The sequence below is a fragment of the Pagrus pagrus genome (genome assembly GCF_965226575.1).
Source record: "Pagrus pagrus genome assembly, chromosome: 18".
NCBI lineage: Eukaryota > Metazoa > Chordata > Actinopteri > Spariformes > Sparidae > Pagrus > Pagrus pagrus.
Window position 1 is genome coordinate 19,177,541 of NC_140202.1, and position 16,650 is coordinate 19,194,190.

The 16,650-nt window shown below is 43.8% G+C and overlaps 2 protein-coding genes across 3 annotated transcripts; both read left to right on the forward strand.

Annotated features, from left to right (window-relative positions):
• The first annotated feature begins 1,324 nt into the window (after nucleotides 1-1,324).
• Nucleotides 1,325-9,131, forward strand: fhl5 (four and a half LIM domains 5). 2 transcript variants are annotated; one of them, XM_084380628.1, is made up of 6 exons: nucleotides 1,325-1,395; nucleotides 5,668-5,841; nucleotides 6,020-6,194; nucleotides 7,075-7,244; nucleotides 7,395-7,581; nucleotides 7,761-9,131. In XM_084380628.1, exons 2-6 carry the CDS (start codon nucleotides 5,680-5,682, stop codon nucleotides 7,910-7,912), a joined length of 846 nt encoding a protein of 281 aa, XP_084236754.1. In that variant the 5' UTR covers nucleotides 1,325-1,395; nucleotides 5,668-5,679; the 3' UTR covers nucleotides 7,913-9,131. The 2 variants fall into 2 exon arrangements, with proteins under 2 accessions (XP_084236754.1, XP_084236753.1); XM_084380627.1 differs by lacking the exon at nucleotides 1,325-1,395 and adding an exon at nucleotides 5,455-5,480.
• A 737-nt stretch (nucleotides 9,132-9,868) lies between these two features.
• LOC311273642 (transforming growth factor-beta receptor-associated protein 1) lies at nucleotides 9,869-15,534 on the forward strand. Its single transcript, XM_084380778.1, has 11 exons — nucleotides 9,869-10,553; nucleotides 10,749-10,943; nucleotides 11,135-11,289; nucleotides 12,516-12,598; nucleotides 12,754-13,104; nucleotides 13,275-13,332; nucleotides 13,413-13,556; nucleotides 13,713-13,847; nucleotides 13,933-14,077; nucleotides 14,155-14,576; nucleotides 14,681-15,534. Exons 1-11 carry the CDS (start codon nucleotides 9,875-9,877, stop codon nucleotides 14,816-14,818), a joined length of 2,505 nt encoding a protein of 834 aa, XP_084236904.1. The 5' UTR covers nucleotides 9,869-9,874; the 3' UTR covers nucleotides 14,819-15,534.
• Nucleotides 15,535-16,650: the final 1,116 nt, after the last annotated feature.

Sequence of the window (16,650 nt, forward strand, 5' to 3'; positions counted from 1 at the left end):
TAAAGGGATAGTTCACCCCAAAATCAAAAACACCATATTTTCCCTCTTACCTGTAGTGCTATCCATCTTGTTTTTGTGTGAGTTGCAGACTTTTGGCGATACCAAGCGTGCATCGTGGAAGAGGGGTTTGTGTTTGTGATAGCGTGGAATGAAAACATTAATTGCATCCTCCTCGGTTGAGCTGTAACGTTAGCTAGCTTAGTTAGCTAGCCTCTCGTCCACATGTTTATAATCAATATCTGAGGAAAGCTTGATAAAATGACTGGGTTATCCAAACAGTCTTTCTCAAAGAGATGAACTGAGCGAACACAAATTAACCCGACTCTGCAGTTTCATTCATCTCGACAGAGGTTTATGGGGTCTTTCTGCTAATTGTTTTGGTTTTCGAGCCCCAACTTTACTGTTTCTGGTGCACTCTAGGGCCAGATACATGGTCAGCACAAGTATGCAAATGCAGGCGCTTCAAGCAACGCAAGATTGATTGAGCGTGTTGTTGCATTCTGGAATGTGTCACCTGAAAACTGTAAAGCAACACAAGCATGAGCTGTTGTCTGTGCATTAGCCTACGATCGCTACAGCATTAAACTACAAGAGAAAAAGAGAGTGTTTGTACTGGCTGGGCCAGGCTTTGGTATTTGCGTTTGCGTATTTGCATGGACCATGTTTCTGACCTTAATGCTGTCATAGTGTCATTTCCGGTTGCTCCAGGCAGTGGTTTTCAGTGAAAAAGTTCTCCAAACCCACCTGCTCAGCACCAAACATCAGACAGACAGAGTTAGTAACTAGCTGGTTAACATAGTGCAGCATCCAGCAGCTAAAGAGCAGATTATTCTCTCAGGAGTTGGTGGGGACCAAAACAGAGCTAAAACGACTCATCGGGTGCCCAGAAAGACAACTCCAAATTAATGCTAACGTTGCCTTTATATCTAATTAATGTGTAAGTAAGCAACTCTAACTTTGCTAACACATTCGCATCAGCTTAAAATGCAATACTAATTTATGTCCATGTTGTGTTTACAGCTTGTTTGCACTGCCCCAAAGTGACAAAAATATCAGTTATTGCTGGTTCCAGATATAATTAAGTGCTGTAATAAAGCCAACAAACATTTTACCATTTGCTGTCTCCATCATTAAAATGTTTTGGTCCAAGCAGACAAATTAGTTCAAGTTTGTTCAATTCCTGCCATACTAATGGCTGCTGGGCTTTTTGGATCCATCCAATAATCTGGACTGTTTATTTGTGCTGCACTATTCGTGTAATAGGAAATGTTCCAGCACACTGAGGATGAGGTCGTTATTGCTGGAAAGCTGGAGAATAAAGGAAGTCTTCTGGAAGTCTTTGGGGCTCTGAAGCTGTCTAAAGCTGACAGAAGACTGAGATTTTCCTCGTAGCAGGTATGTAAGATCTTCAGTTTTTTGCTTTTTAACGCTACCTCTGTTTTTCGGGCTGTGAATAATTGAACAAAATTCAAGGTATACATTTCTTATTTATCTGATTTACTGAGGTATGTTTTGTGCACCAAGTTGTTGCTGGCACCCAAAGGTAATCAGCAGCTTCGTCTACACAGTCAAACCGAATACCACAAACTCTGTGGGCTGGGAGGAGGCAAGGGATCGACGAGGAGAACATTTTAATGGGTTGTGCATTCCTAGGGGTAGACAACTTTCTCTCCTCTTTAGCAGCGGAGATCATATGTCTGGCTGTGTGACAGGTCTTGTCACCCACTCATACCATGACTCATTTTGGTGAGAACTGGGGAGGGCGGGGGAAGCAAAGTCATGAAGGCATGAACCGGGCGCTCACAGGGCCTCCCTGAAGGGGTGTAAGGTTTTGTGAGATAGTAGACTTAGTAGATTGTATCTCCTCGCCCCCCTGGCAACCCCCTATGTGGCTATCCTGTTCAGTCGAAAACGTTGCGTTGAAAGCGAGCCCTCCACGTCGCAGAAGAGTGCAAAGGCCAGCTCAAAGGGCCAGGTTTGTGTGAGTCCTCTCATTAACTACTAGAGACGCCCCTCATCTCGACCTAATGGAGCCCACTTATGCTGTCATCACCATGCCAACCGGCTGTCAACTCTGGTGCGGCGAGGCCTTTGTGCTTCAGAGAGATGCAACTGTGTCGCGTTGATCTGTCTCAGTCTACAACAAGTCGCCACCTCAAAGGAGCCACCAAAGTAAATGCTTCTCTTCTTCTCTGAGATCATTCGATTAAGAGTGGGGGGGAGAAAACAGCCACTGACACCTTATTGTAAAGACTGAATACATTAAGATAAGAGGACACCCGAGTCCAGGTCAAATAAAGGCCTATTTATTGGGGCTCGACAGGCCGCATACGAAATCTGTTGGCAGCTGCTCACTAGTTGACTTCAGAGGATTAAGCAGGCAAAAAGGAATACGCAAGATCAGCAGGCTTTCTGCTCTGCAGAGTTGGCACTGTCTGCTGTACAAGTTAATAATCCAAGAGACAAAGACCAGCACCTGTTATCTATCAGATACAAATCGGAGCGGTTATAATAAAATTACAAACAGGCATGCACGACTGCAGATTAACGCTGACAGTATGAACACAACATACAATAATCTCTGCTTTAATATCCAGTGAATAACCGCTGACATGCAATTTATTTCATATCATGTTAATACACTCAAAGAGATGAGAGTTTTTGTTTGCTGGTGAATATAGGTCACCTCCACCCTGGCTTGATGTCACATGATGACAGACATACTGTGCAGCAGCCACCAATGCAACAAAGATTAGAAGCTTTTGAGAGGCAATGACTAAACTTGTCCTACAGTTGGTTCTGGGTTTATTTAAGGTCTGCATGCGTGGCTTTGTGATTTGCAGTCGCTGATCTGGACACCAGCAGGGAACGAGGGTACAATACAGTGGTAATTTAATCCAAAGAGAGCAGATGACTCTGTGTAATCCGGCGTATCCACCTACTTAGAAATAAGTAAAACCTGAAGGATGGCTCTTCTTCAAACGGAGATAGTTCCTACACCTGAATTCTTCACATGACATGGTTATTTTGTTTTCAAAGCCTTATGTAACGCACAGCTTGTAGGTCAAAGTCTTACATTATTCCTCGGAGGTTTGTAGATACCACCTACGTACACCACAGACACATGTTTTAACATCATCTGCTGATCCAACAACACATTACATTGTAGTTATTCGCAGGAGTGTAATTCTAGATGGATTTCTTTACAAGGAGTGGCACTGAAGAGAAAACAGAGGGGAAGAGAGTTCGTCTACAGAGAGTTGCATTCCTCTCAGCCTCATCCCCATCGCTGACCTTCCTGTGTGTGTGTATTTGAGGGATTAGGCCGGTGGGCCGGGCTGGTGGTCTTCTCGGGCTATTTTTATGAAGATGTCCGCCCCCTGATCCTTTTGGAAAATTGATATGAGCACATGTTCCAAGATTCAAATGTAATTAGTCGACTGTCAGTCAAAGATGCTTAAAAAACCGGGATTGTTTTAACCAGCCCGGAAAAGTAAGATTTGTACTTTTGATGTTCATTTTTGACAACCAAAATGGCACATTCACTCGGTATATGCGATTAAGCCACATGCAGACAGATCAGAGGCATCTGAATTCTATACTGTACCGTAATGATCAGGGCGCAACACGACACACTTAAAAGCTGTGGGTCAAAATTGATCCAATTCGGGTCAATATAGCACCAACACAATAACTTTACCACACACAGTAATGGATTGATGTGCACCCAGTTTGTTATTTTTTCATGTTTGTGAGAGTTTTATGTATAATTTGAGCTTGTCGGGTCAAATTAACCATATTTTAGTTTGGATAAATGACCCAACAGTGATGCAAAGTCAAGTTTTCCAAATGGTGCCAGTTAAAAATATAATATGGAACCTTTCTGCATTAAAATAGCTAAAAAGACCAGACTTGTTATCACTTTGTTGTAATGTGCTTGCATTACTGAAATGTTTCCAACAACATTAACGCCAAGAGAAATACATAATTTCATCCATGGTAGTGGTTCCTTTAATTTGGTGGCCTATCAATAACACCTTTACCCTCTGTAGGTGCTATAACTTCAGGTTACATGGTGAATTTATAGCCATTTTCCAAAGCACAAGGCTTTAAAAAAACTAAATCACGTTTGAATCCTTTGTGCTACATCTATCCCAGAAAACTGCTGATGATTAACTGAGGAGTCTCAAATCAATTGTATTTATGAAGCCCAGAATCATAATCACATTGCCTCCACGGGCTCACCGCCTGGGTAATGAAGCTGCTCCGTAGTCTGGTCGTATGGCAGTGGATACTTCTGTATCTTTTGCCAGGTGGCAGCCGGGTGGACAGATTGTGTCTCGTGTGGGTAAACACAAGATGATACATGAGAGAGTGAGGAAGGAAGTCGGGGCATTAGCGACCCAGCCACTCAAATGTTTACTATTGATCGTATTGCTCAGCCGTGATCGCACATTCTGTTTCACAATGATGACTCCCATGATCCCACACTACTTCATGACATCATCAAACCTTGGCCTTTGTTATCATTTTGACTGAGAGACGCCATAGCAGCAGAAATGACAGCTTGTTTAGAGTGAACCCATTTTAGGGTCAGCGCTATATTGACCCAAACTGGGTCCGTTTAAACCCACTGATTTTCAGTGTGTATTGCTAATCATCTATTGTTCCAGAACAACATACGATGAATGTGTTTTTAACGAGGTTACAAGCGTATCGCTATCAGCAAGATGGTCACCATCAAACTGTCGTTTCAGCGCCTCCTCCTTTGATTTGCCGTGGATGGATTGAACATCCACAGGCCCGCTGCTTCCCTCTTCTGAAGTGCTGCCAAGGTGCTCTCAATAGCTACTGAGAGGTCCTGGCATTATAGTTCTGTACCTGGCAACCACAAAGCTGCTGGCGCCTACCTCCCCATAAGCCATCTGCAACTGCTTGTGTGTGTGTGGCGGGCAGGCGTTGACAAAGGCCACAAGTGTGTCCAGACACGTCACAGCATCCAAACAGCCAACTGTCTCGACCATGTGTCCAAACTGATACAGAAAAAAGCAACCTTAGGCTCAAATCTCATCTTTTACTGATGTGTATTTATGTGAAAGTGATCAAACATTTAGGCATTGACATTAGTTGGATGGTAAACAGTCATGCTTCCCAATGTTCTAGTCCTAAAACTGCATCTCTCATTGCTTTTACACATTTCTGGAATAAAGCAACAAGAGTTCAATTAGTTCAAATGCTCAGCAATCTCTGCACCATCAGCTCCCTTAAAAGGTGCAGAATGATGTAGTGGAGCAAGTTCATTCTCCCCAGAGATTACCGCTAATAAGAGGGCCAGTATTTATAGACGATCCCCCCCAGTGGATAACCCCTAATCCTGCCTCACCCCTCTTCATCCCTGCCCCATCCCTGTGCCTGGACCGCTCACTGTCTGCAGCCCCCAGATTCAGCTTCAGCCTCAGCCTCACCCCATACCGACTGAGGTAGACACTTCTTTATACAACATAGATTTTCTTTTTTTTTCAGATTCTTTTGAAAGACGAGGGAAAAATTGCTTGATGAAAGGGGGAAGAGATTGCTTGGACTATTACAGGGCATTTTCACTCCATTTTTTCCCCCTGTTCTTCCTTGTTGTCCAATTTTCCTCCTCATGCTCTCTTTGACCTGCAGCTAAGAACAACAATGTCCACCAGCGAGCGTTTCGACTGCCATTACTGCAAAGACTCCCTGCTGGGGAAGAAGTACATAATGAAAGAGGACACGCAGTACTGCACTAAGTGCTATGAAAACCTGTTTGCTAACTGCTGTGAGGGCTGCTCTTCACCTATTGGCTGTAACTGCAAGGTAAGGAAGACCCAGTGTTACCCTGGCTTTGACGTCAGAAATGTTTAACTAAGAATGTATGTTATTTATTTTGCAAACTAAAGGTGATTATTATATATATTTATATTCATGCACATCCTAAATATTTTACCTCACAGAGTACTCAAAGTGCAATAAAAAATGTGTTAAATATCTACAGGATTTGTCCTACAAGGATCGCCACTGGCACGAGCAGTGTTTCAAGTGTGCAAAGTGCAGCCGCTCTCTGGTGGAAAAGGCCTTTGCTGCCAAGGATGATTTGTTGCTCTGCACTGAGTGCTATGCTAATGATTATTCCTCCAAGTGCAGCACATGCAAGAAAACCGTCATGCCTGGTGAGTTCAGATGATGATAATTATGAGGATAATGAACAGAAAATCACAGAAAATCAATATCAGAATATATTTTCACATGCATATAAATTACTTTTTTTTTTTTTCTTGACTGTGAATACAGTGGTTGATATACAGTTTCACCACAAGGTCAGTTTAATAGCTGTTCTGGTCCTTGCGATCATTCATTCTACTTCTGGATGAAACTTGGATGAACGAGAAGTGAAAGTGCTGTGAAAAATAGAAATATGAACATGAACTAGAATGGCACTCAGTAGAGCGCATACCTCCGACAATGCCCCTTTTGTACTCACTATACCAACCAAAAGTTAATGTGGTCTATTCTGGGCTGGGACCCATCCTCCATTCAAGTTTGGTGGATCTTCATTCAGTAGTTTTTGTGTAATCCTGCTGACACCTCTGGTGTTCGTCTAATTTGTTTAAATAAAGATATAGTTTGACATTTTAGGGAAGATTCTTATTAGCTTTCTTGCGCAGAGTACCAAAAATATGAAGCTCAACCAGAGGCAGTTAGCTTAGCTGAGGAGCAAATACTGGAAATATTTCTTAGTGCAGGCTATTTTTAGCACAAAAAATTGTGTGTTAAGGCCAAAATTGGTCTTTTCAAAAAGTGTCTGCAGCGTTCCCAGCACAAATGACACCTATGATTGACAAAAGAAATTAGACAATCTCACCACAGGATCCATTTAGTAGCTTTTCTGGCTCTTCAATGCAACTTCCTCCTTTCCCAAAATTCTTTCCAAAATTCATAAGACTGCATCATCCTCTCCCTTTAGATAAAGCAGGACTATTTTAGGCTGCCGAGTGTTTCTATCATAGAGGTACCATATGCTGACTAAGTCGCTCTCGTCCCCTGTGCCAGGTTCCCGCAAAATGGAATACAAGGGGAACAGCTGGCATGAGACCTGTTTCCTGTGCCACCGCTGCCAGCAGCCAATAGGAACCAAGTCCTTCATCCCAAAAGACACCGGCTACTTCTGTGTGCCCTGCTTCGAGAAGCAGTTTGCCTACCAGTGCTGCGCTTGTAAGAAGGTAGTGTTACAGATGAGTGTTTTCTATGTATTGGCTGCTGCGGTACAGTAAATCCCCCTGACACTGAGGCTGCCTGGTAAAAGGATGCTATTGAAATGTCATGTCTGTTTTTTTTCACTCTCACCTCGTCTGGACTTTCGTTACCTCCAGGCCATCACAACAGGCGGAGTGACCTACCTAGACAAGCCCTGGCACCGTGAGTGTTTCCTATGCATCGGCTGCAGAAAGCAGCTGTCGGGTCAGCGCTTCACCTCCAGGGAAAACTACCCCTACTGCCTCGAATGCTTCAGCAACCTGTATGCAAAGAAGTGTGTGGGCTGCACCAAGCCCATCACCAGTGAGTCACCCGTCGTGCTCATGTTTTCATTCACTCAGCTCACGCACGTCTCCGGCTCATATTTTAAGGCCTTTATTTGCATTTGTGTGGGAACTGTCAGATAAACAAGGTGAGGTGAAGTGAGGATGCATTAACCTGCACATTATGTAAATACATGGATCTTTGCTTGATGTGTGCAGGTCTGGCAGGAGCCAAGTACATCTCTTTTGAGGAGCGCCAGTGGCACAGCGAGTGTTTCACCTGCATGCAGTGCTCCGTGTCCCTGGTGGGACGCGGCTTCCTCACCCAGCGCGACAACATCTTGTGCACCGACTGCGGCAGGGAGAAGTGACCTTTCCACGAAGGAGTCACCGTGACTGCAAGAGCTCATATTCTGACACAGATACTGTGCTTCCATGAATAGTTCTTCTTAGCAAAATGCCTGAATGTCACAAAAACACAATTTCTGTGTGTTATAAATGACCATTAGTTCTCTCACATGACACACACACACAAACACACACACACAAACAATGATGTTTGCATAAAGATAACCATGCATTTTTAAAGTGAGGGCATTGTTTCATCGTTAATGAATGTTTAGTTTGTTTTTCTGAAATGAAAATGCTTTTTCTCCTCGCTTACTTTCATTGTTGACAAGAAAAGAATGATGTCGCAAACATTTTGTGTAGTGAATGGTGAGAGACGAATAATATTCTGATCATTTGTCAACGTCAGATAAAGGATAATCTTTCAACTCAAGAAATTTGCAGTTTGTCATAAAACTGAAGAAGTATAAGACTGTGAAAATACGTAATCGGACAGATTACACACTGCACTACGCGACTGCCCCCCAGTGCCCCCTGTTCATAAAAACCGCAGTGAATGTGCCTTCTAGGATGCCGGTATGGTAGATAAAACATGATAAAGTGCTCTAGAGGGTGCCCTTCCTTTGGAGAAATACAGCTGGTGCCCTTTTTAATGTTTTCACCCCTGAATTTCAAACATCCTGAGTCTGCCACTGCCACACTTGTTATTTTCACCTTTTTAATTCCATTTTTGTGCCAGGGTGACAGCCATGTTAGTGTTGGTGACGTATATATTGTGCGAGATGATGTAGCTCACAGAGCGGTTTCACACAAAACTTCTGCAGAATATATTTTACGACAACTCAGACTTCATTGAAATGCAGAATTATCTTTTAAATTGAAAAACATCATATTCGTAATTCATGGCACAATTCAAACGTGATCAAAAATGATTTTTGTCTCCCCCCACTGACTACTGTACAAATCTTTTTGCAAAATAAGGTCCCATGGGCGAAATTAGAAGGGGAATGACTTGTGACAAAGATGTTATATAACAAATGCAGGATGTTTTACAGTTTGACAAGAAACTTTCGTATCTAAAATGTCATTAGTGAACTGTGCTCATATCGTGCAACATTTACGCAGATACAGATATATCTGTGATAGGCCAATATTGTCTGATAATATCAGCCAACTGATATATACAAAAAAATGTATTTACACAGAAAAAACAAACAAGGATGCAAATTTCTGCTTCTCTAATGTGAAATACTTTAAACACAAAAGGTTGCTCCAATAAAGACCTTTCTATATATATCACACTGAAATGGATATCATTGTCTGCCTGCTGCTGCAAATCCTAATAGGTCTCACTCTGCTCCGATGATGCCATCCAGAGGAGGAGTCTGCATTACAAATATAGCTATGATGGTAGGTTTGAAATCCAGATCTTTTTATGATCGTGCGTCCCCTCTCAGTCACCCTTTTAAACAATCATTGCTGGAAAACAAACCTCTGCTGTGTGTTGCTTCTTGACCCCGTCGCACCCAGCGCACTCAAGTTGTAAACAAACAGAGCGACCATATATGGTTTGATCAGCAGATCACTTGCTCTCCTACTTGTCTATTATCCACTAACCAAAGACGCCACTCTGGTGGATCCACATGCCAAGAATACAAGTGGCCGTAACTGTGGGGCACCTCAGAATGTCTGTCCTCTTCGCCATACCTATTGTTTTGATACTTGTAAAACGCTCTTGGTGAAGGCTGCTGGATGGGTTGTGTAAGTGTCCTCACATGGCAGGATGAGTGGCGTAAAATGCTGACATAGACTTCCTGTCAGGATGTAGTCACATGGGGAGGTGAAACGACTTTACACTTCAGAAACTTGTGGAGGAAATAAAGAGGAAGGGAGAACAGCGGAGAGGTAGGGACGTCTTATTTTACATATTTCCTAGAAGATCTTTCATTTAGGCGGACACGTAACGTATTTGACCCATTTCTGCAATGGCTTTTAGAGCATTTACACAAACTCATGTCTATGAAAAGCAAGCAGCACCAAAGGAAAAGGACAAATCCAGCATCCAGTGCATTGAGTGCTATGAGCGAAATATCTATATAGGCACCAAAGATGCAACAGTCCAGCATCTCATCCTTCCCAGCAGCACAAATGGAGACGCAAGTCTCAAAACCAGAGAAGGTAGGGCAAGAAAACTGGGCTCAAGCAACCAAGTGGCCCAACTGAGGGCAGTCCCACTTTTCAACCATCTGCTGGTCCTGTGGGATCGAAGCGTCACTGTCCTCAACATGTTCTCATTGGAGCCCGTTCCAGCTCTGAAGAAGATCCAGCATGTGTCTTTGTTTGAGGTGTGCGACTCATTTCTCACGGGCCAGACTGCATGGGTGCGGATGGTGACTTCCTCCAGCCGCAGGAGGGTGATCCGGATCCACGTGGTGGGAGTGGACAGGTGGGAGGTTGTAAAGGAGGTCCCTCTGCTCCAGGACCCGGTGGGCTTGGCGGTGGATGGCGTCAGCCTGTGTGTAGCTACCAGCGACAGGTATCTCCTGTGTGATCTTCAGACTGGCAGCAGTGAGGAGCTTTTCCCTCACGATCACAGCAGGCAACATGTTGTTGTTACCTCAGTTGGACTAGGGGAATTCCTCCTGAACGGGCCTGGATCTCTAGGTAAGAGCTGCCAAAATGTTTATGGCACATAATGTTCGAGCTCAGACATCTCCATGTGTCATTATATGTTTCCTCTCCAAGGCAGCTATACAGTTAATCATCTCATATCACACCCCCATCCATCCATCCATCCATCCATCCAGCCGGGGGGTATTTGTTTTTCCAAGATATAATTTCTCCATCCTCATCCCTCAGGCATGTTTGTGATGAAGACAGGGATATGCCAGCGCCCTCCCCTGCAGTGGCCTCAGGAGGTGCTGGCAGCCGGAGTATGTTTCCCTTACATCCTAACCCTGCAGCCTCAAGTGCTGTCTGTCTACAGCATGGTAGATCAGCAGCGCAAACAGACTGTGAGTCTCAGCGGAGCGAAGGGTCTGCTCTCCACATCAGGTAAACCAGGCAACATCAATTCATCACCTAATCCTGGCAGATTGCAGACCTAAAGGCTGTCAAATTGCGGTTTTGTTTGGAGAGATGTAGCCGAGTCTGTCTCAGCTTGCACTGATTCAGTCAATCATTCTTGCACCCACTGTTCCTACACACTGAGAGCGTCTGAAAACCAAAAACAAATCTCCCTTCAGATGGCGTGTTAGTGTTCACAGAGAGAGACATTTTCAGCCTGCGCCTGGTGCCATTCGAGGAGCAGATCCAGGCACTTGTACGGCAGGAGAGGGTCGAGGAGGCCTTATTGCTGCTGGACGGAGTTCAAGGCCGTGAGCCACTTGACTCATACAAGGTGAAATGCAATTTATAGACACACAACGGGACACAAACAAGCCTTTGCCTTGAAATCCAGGTTTTTAACAATATGTTAATAATTACACAATGCAGTTATAGTATTTCTCCTTTCATCTGTCCTTTTAGTCTAATCGTGTCAAACCAAGAAACAGGAAAATAAGTGAAAAAAAAATAATATAACAATAATTTAGTTACTTGCCAGTGGTGCTAAAGAAAAAGCCGCAGCATCACCAAAGTCATTTGAACAAATGTCTGGGAACCATAATTGTCCGTAAAAGTGTTTCATTTTTAATCTGGTATGGGTTGAATACTTCACACAATAAGTGAAAACTAAAGAAAGGTCCATCCAGAAGTTGCTGAGACTTCAGTCTGGATCAAAGTGGTGAAACGACTGACCTCGCCTCCATTAGAGTGCAGCTAACATGGCTGAAATCCAAACCAATGGTGCTCTGAGCTAGCTTTTTCCAACCTGCTTCCCGTAATTGCAAATTGACTGTGACGCTTCAGCATCTTAGTATATCATAATGGAGAATACGGAAGCACAGATAAACTAGTCTTTCGAAAAGCTGACCATCCTAGCTCAGAACTTTTCTGGCACAGTACTGACTTTTTTCTTTTGCTGGATGTTCGTCGTAAAAAAGGAAAAAATTCAGGCTTTCCCACACCTCAAACTTCAAACCTCCTTATCTCACCTTCACTTTTTCTGCCTTTTTTCTGTCTGTCTTTAAAGCAGCATTGAGTGCAGCTATAATTCCCCCATTTTATAGTTTCACACTCGGCTCTGTTCTGTCCATAATATGCATGCATCACAAGCCCAGCTGGCATTGCTTTGCAGCGTTGGAATTGAACATTTCATCACGGTAGAGCAGATTGAACGGGGATGTCGAGGCGTGGTCTGACTGCATTTTTGTGAGCTGCTGTTATAGGTGTATTCTAGCTGGATGAAAATGCAACTGGGGACAACAGATGGCGTCTGAGATTTAGTGTAATCTGCGCCATATCTCAGGTTACAGGTTAGAGTTGAGGATTAGGGGTCAGAATTAACGCACTGATGAGTCATGAGTCATTGCTTTTCGTTGTTTCAGCGTAACATATTGCCCCTCGAATTTTAAGTCACACAGTGTTCCGCCTCGGTGACTTCAGCTGACCTATTGGAGCTTTAAATATGTTCATGCAATGTGTGCCTGCTTTTAAAAGAGCTTTTTTTTGTTGTTGTACTGGCAGGAGCTGCATAAGGCCATCACTTGCCTGGCTGGATTTGTTCATTTTTACCAGCAGGGTTTTTCCGAGGCCAGAGATCTCTTCATGTGAGAGTAAAACCCCTTTCACGACACTCCAAATTCCAAATAAATCACGGCAAACTGTGCAGTTAGATGTGGTTTTTGTGATGAGTGTGTCTTTTCTGCTGAATTCTACACTAAAGTCTGACCCACAAATCAATACTCATTACCCACTTGAACAGTAAAGGTGAGCTGGACCCCAGAGAAATCATCCGTCTCTACCCTGACGTGCGGCCGTGTCTCAGCGAAGACTTTCAATCCCGGCTGCTTGATCAAGTGGACAAGGGCAGGGATCTGCAGGTGCTCTGGCAAGAGGACAGAAACACGTTTCATCATTACCTGGCCTTCCTGGGAGAGTTTCTCAGAGCAGTGAGAGGGATGGAGCAAGGCCTGAATTGCATTAAGGAGGTGGACTGCGCCCTCCTGAGGCTGTACGTTGAACTGGGAGACACTGAGAGTCTGCAGCAGCTTGTGGCATTTCCTAATGAGTGCAGGCTGGACTACTGTGTTCCTGTTTTGGAGCAACACAACAGGTGAAAGTGCATAGTTATGTATTGATTTGTAATTGTACTTGCTTAGAGCACAAATATGGTTACGGTGTTTTGTTTAGGGACGAATTATTCTTGAGAGAAGAGACTTCAATGCTGTTTGAGACATTTTGTCTAATTTGCACAATTTCTGTTTGACCTCTTTTAATTTTCAGATTTTTTGCGTTAGGCTCCCTCCATCAAAGCCACGGAAATCAAATCGAGGCAATCCAGGTATCATTTCCCCAAACTCCACACACGCCATACATAAACTTCCAGGAGGGACTGTGTTTGATCCTGTTTTATTCTTCCAGACTTGGGTGAAACTCGCAGACGGCGTCCATCAAGACTCCTCATGCTCAGATGTCCATGGACACATAGTTTGGACTCTCAGTCAACTCCGAGACAAAGATGCTGTGTGGAAATTTGCAGACTGGACTCTGCAAAGCAACCAAGAGGTGACTTTTTTCAATCTATCATGCTCTTAACCTAACTGCAGAGGGCAGAGTTGCACAATCGACAGTGTGAAAACACATCAAAATGTCACCAACTATATTAAGTAAACTGCTCTATTTAAAGGACAAGTATTAACAGTTTTCCATTATTTGAGAAAGACAGGTGTGCAGATTTTCACCAGCCGTCCACAAGACGATCGAGTGGAGACGCAAGACGTCCTCGCTCTCTTGGAGAAGTACCCGCTGGCATCGCTTTTGTACCTGGAGTTCTTAATCCACGATTTGAAGAGTGAGGTGGGTATGGCAGCGGTGACATAATTTAATACCCTGACTCCTTTATTAAATGCACTGAGACATGATTTGTGTAATCTGCCCCCAGGAGGAGAGACATCACAGCCGTCTGGCACTGGCATATGTTACTCATGCACTGCAAGAGGAAGAGGAAACAGATTTGAGGAAGACCAGAGGGAAGTTGCAGCAGCAGCTATGGGAATCCAAATTCTACGATGTCTCCACTGTGTATGGTGTGTGGATGCCTTCTGAGAAATTAAATCAATCACCAAATTAACACTAAATTAAACTGTTTTTTTGTTTTTTGCAGAGAGAGTCAAGCCAACAACCCTGCACACAGAGAAAGCCATTCTCCTCTGTAGGGCCGGTGAACACTCTCAGGCGCTGCAGGTGCTCGTTCACCAGGAGCGAGACCCCCAGGCTGCAGAGGCGTTCTGCTGCAGGGCCGCCCAGGGCCGAGACTCTCAGTTCAGGCAGACCCTCCTCCTCAACCTGCTCCAGATCTACCTGAGCTCTGAGGATCTCGCCAGCGCTGCAGCGGACCTGCTGAACAACAACCCTCGGTTCTTCGTGGCAGAGAAGGTCATCCAGCTCCTGCCTGATTCTTGGTCTGTTCAGCTGCTCTCCCAGTTCTTAATTGGATCCCTCAGAGAGACCTTGCACCAGAGGCGGATGGCAAGGTTGCAAAAGGCACTGAGCCAGGCAGAGCTCATGCGGCATAAGGTCATTTGGGTGAGTTTAACAACATATTTCACATTTTTATTTCGCTCCGGTGAACTTTATGTGTATTCTTTGTTTTCTGAACCCCGTTGCCCTTTTCAATCTCTACTCTACAGAAGCAGGCCTCGGAAACAAAGTTCAAGCTGGACAAGAGGCAGAAGTGTAAGGTTTGTCAGACAGACATCGCAGAGCCAGAGTTTGCCTTGAGTCGGCACGGTGAGCTGATGCACACAAGCTGCACTGGACTCAGCTAGACCAATATATTGTCTGTTTATGCAAATATGTCTCTGCACTCTTGAAAATCACATTCATTTCTAGCTGGATAAGTGTCTGCTTCCTACCCGTTCATTTCTCTAAATTAGACTGCACCATCTAAGCAAACTCTGCATAAGGATTCAATTCATGGAGCACGGACCAGCCACTTTCTTTAATTAGAAAAAATAAAATACATTGTGTAAATAACTGGTTTCAAAAATGCAAAAGAGCAAGCAGTGCACTTTTTTCCAGGGCGGTATGTCTGAGCCATTTCCTACAGACATCGCAGACAGCAATAGCTATAAAGTGAACGGTGGAGGACACTCTGGGGCATGCATTCACTGATCAGACAGTGGTGTTCTACATGGAAACCACCTGTGGTCACCACGATGACCAGCGGGAATTTGACCGTCTGTATATATGCATCCCCGCCATCATGGTTTCCACTGACTGTGTATATTTGTCTGCATGGAGCTGGAAATAGAAAGTCAACAAGGCTGCACGTGAGAGCGTTTTTTATGCAGCTCGTGCATTAATATACATTTATGATCACAATTATAGGTTTAAAAGTGAAAAGCAAACAGGTCAAGGGAGTGCAGAGTTTTGGGTCATTTCTCATCATATTAAAAGCGACTGAAAAGGACATGAAATCAGAGGCTGTTTTTAACAACATCATCCTTATATCATCAAGGAACATGACAAATATAATAATACACAAACTCCAGTATGTCCTCATGTACAGTATGGAAATCTTGTAAATAAACTTAAACACATGTCATTAAGTTAAATGACACTCCAGCTGCATTTGTCTATTTTTGTTGTAATTTAGTCATTAAGGCTAACCAAAAACTGAGAGTATTTCTTCATCCCGATGCATTTTGGGACAGGAGTTAAGGAGACGCCTAGAGGAGCTGGAACAGTAAGTTTTTTAGCCTGTGGTGAGTGACTAATTGCAGTGTAGATAAATAGTAAATTATGAGCATGCTGGAAAGGAGTATGTCTTCGCGATGGCCTCACCAAGATCTCTTCAGCTTTTCTCTCCTAATGAGGAGTTTCTCATTGTTCTCACTGAGGGTCATGTAATGTTTAATACTGTTTTTAGAGTTTAACTGGGATTAGGGGCTGCAAGAATAGACTTGACTTAAGCTAAGACTTGAATTTTCTCACTTTGATTGAATAAATTTAACCTCTGACTCATATAATAAACCGATTCGTACCCCAGGAAACCCAAGAAAACCACAATCCTGGCGTCTGTCTTTCATGTGGCTGCAGGAAAATCGCCACGCCCACTCCTCCGTATATGCTCCTTGTAATTTTGATAATCCATGCATTTAATTTAAATCTACTGTTTGGTCATTGTAAGCACTACTGGGTAAACTGTGGAAAGGTATCAGAAGCACAAAGCATCCACTTCTATCTCACTTGTTTTGAGATGTGAAGGAGCCTCTCACAGACTGCTGCTTTGTGACTGGCTGAGCTCTGGGCTGTGCCTGATGACCGGTGACCACTGGGTGGACCTGAGGACGGGATCGTGTCCACTCCTTCCCCTTCTCACGGACATTCTCGGGGGAGTATTAATGTTGTTTTGAACACCTGTGGTTGGGCTGTGCCTCAAAAATGTTTTTCTCATCTTTGAAGCCGACCAAGTGACCAAGAGTATATACAGACACAAGCACAAGCGCACCTTCTTCTGCCTAAATTAAGACTCCAGAAGGCCTGTTTGGAGCATTTAAATGGATTTATTTAAAAGCATTAAAGGGTAAGTTCACCCAAAAATGAAAATTCAGTCATTATCTACCCACTCACAAGGCGCACGAAAAGTCAGGTGAAG

Excerpts from the sequence above, each read along its gene's own strand:
- fhl5 (XM_084380628.1), top strand. The coding sequence starts at position 5,680 with ATGTCCACCAGCGAGCGTTTCGACTGCCATTACTGCAAAGACTCCCTG. Across the intron at positions 5,842-6,019 it reads CTATTGGCTGTAACTGCAAG|GATTTGTCCTACAAGGATCG; the intron begins GTAAGGAAGACC and ends AAATATCTACAG. Across the intron at positions 7,582-7,760 it reads CTGCACCAAGCCCATCACCA|GTCTGGCAGGAGCCAAGTAC; the intron begins GTGAGTCACCCG and ends TGATGTGTGCAG.
- LOC311273642 (XM_084380778.1), top strand. The coding sequence starts at position 9,875 with ATGGCTTTTAGAGCATTTACACAAACTCATGTCTATGAAAAGCAAGCA. Across the intron at positions 14,078-14,154 it reads CGATGTCTCCACTGTGTATG|AGAGAGTCAAGCCAACAACC; the intron begins GTGTGTGGATGC and ends TGTTTTTTGCAG. Across the intron at positions 14,577-14,680 it reads TGCGGCATAAGGTCATTTGG|AAGCAGGCCTCGGAAACAAA; the intron begins GTGAGTTTAACA and ends TCTACTCTACAG.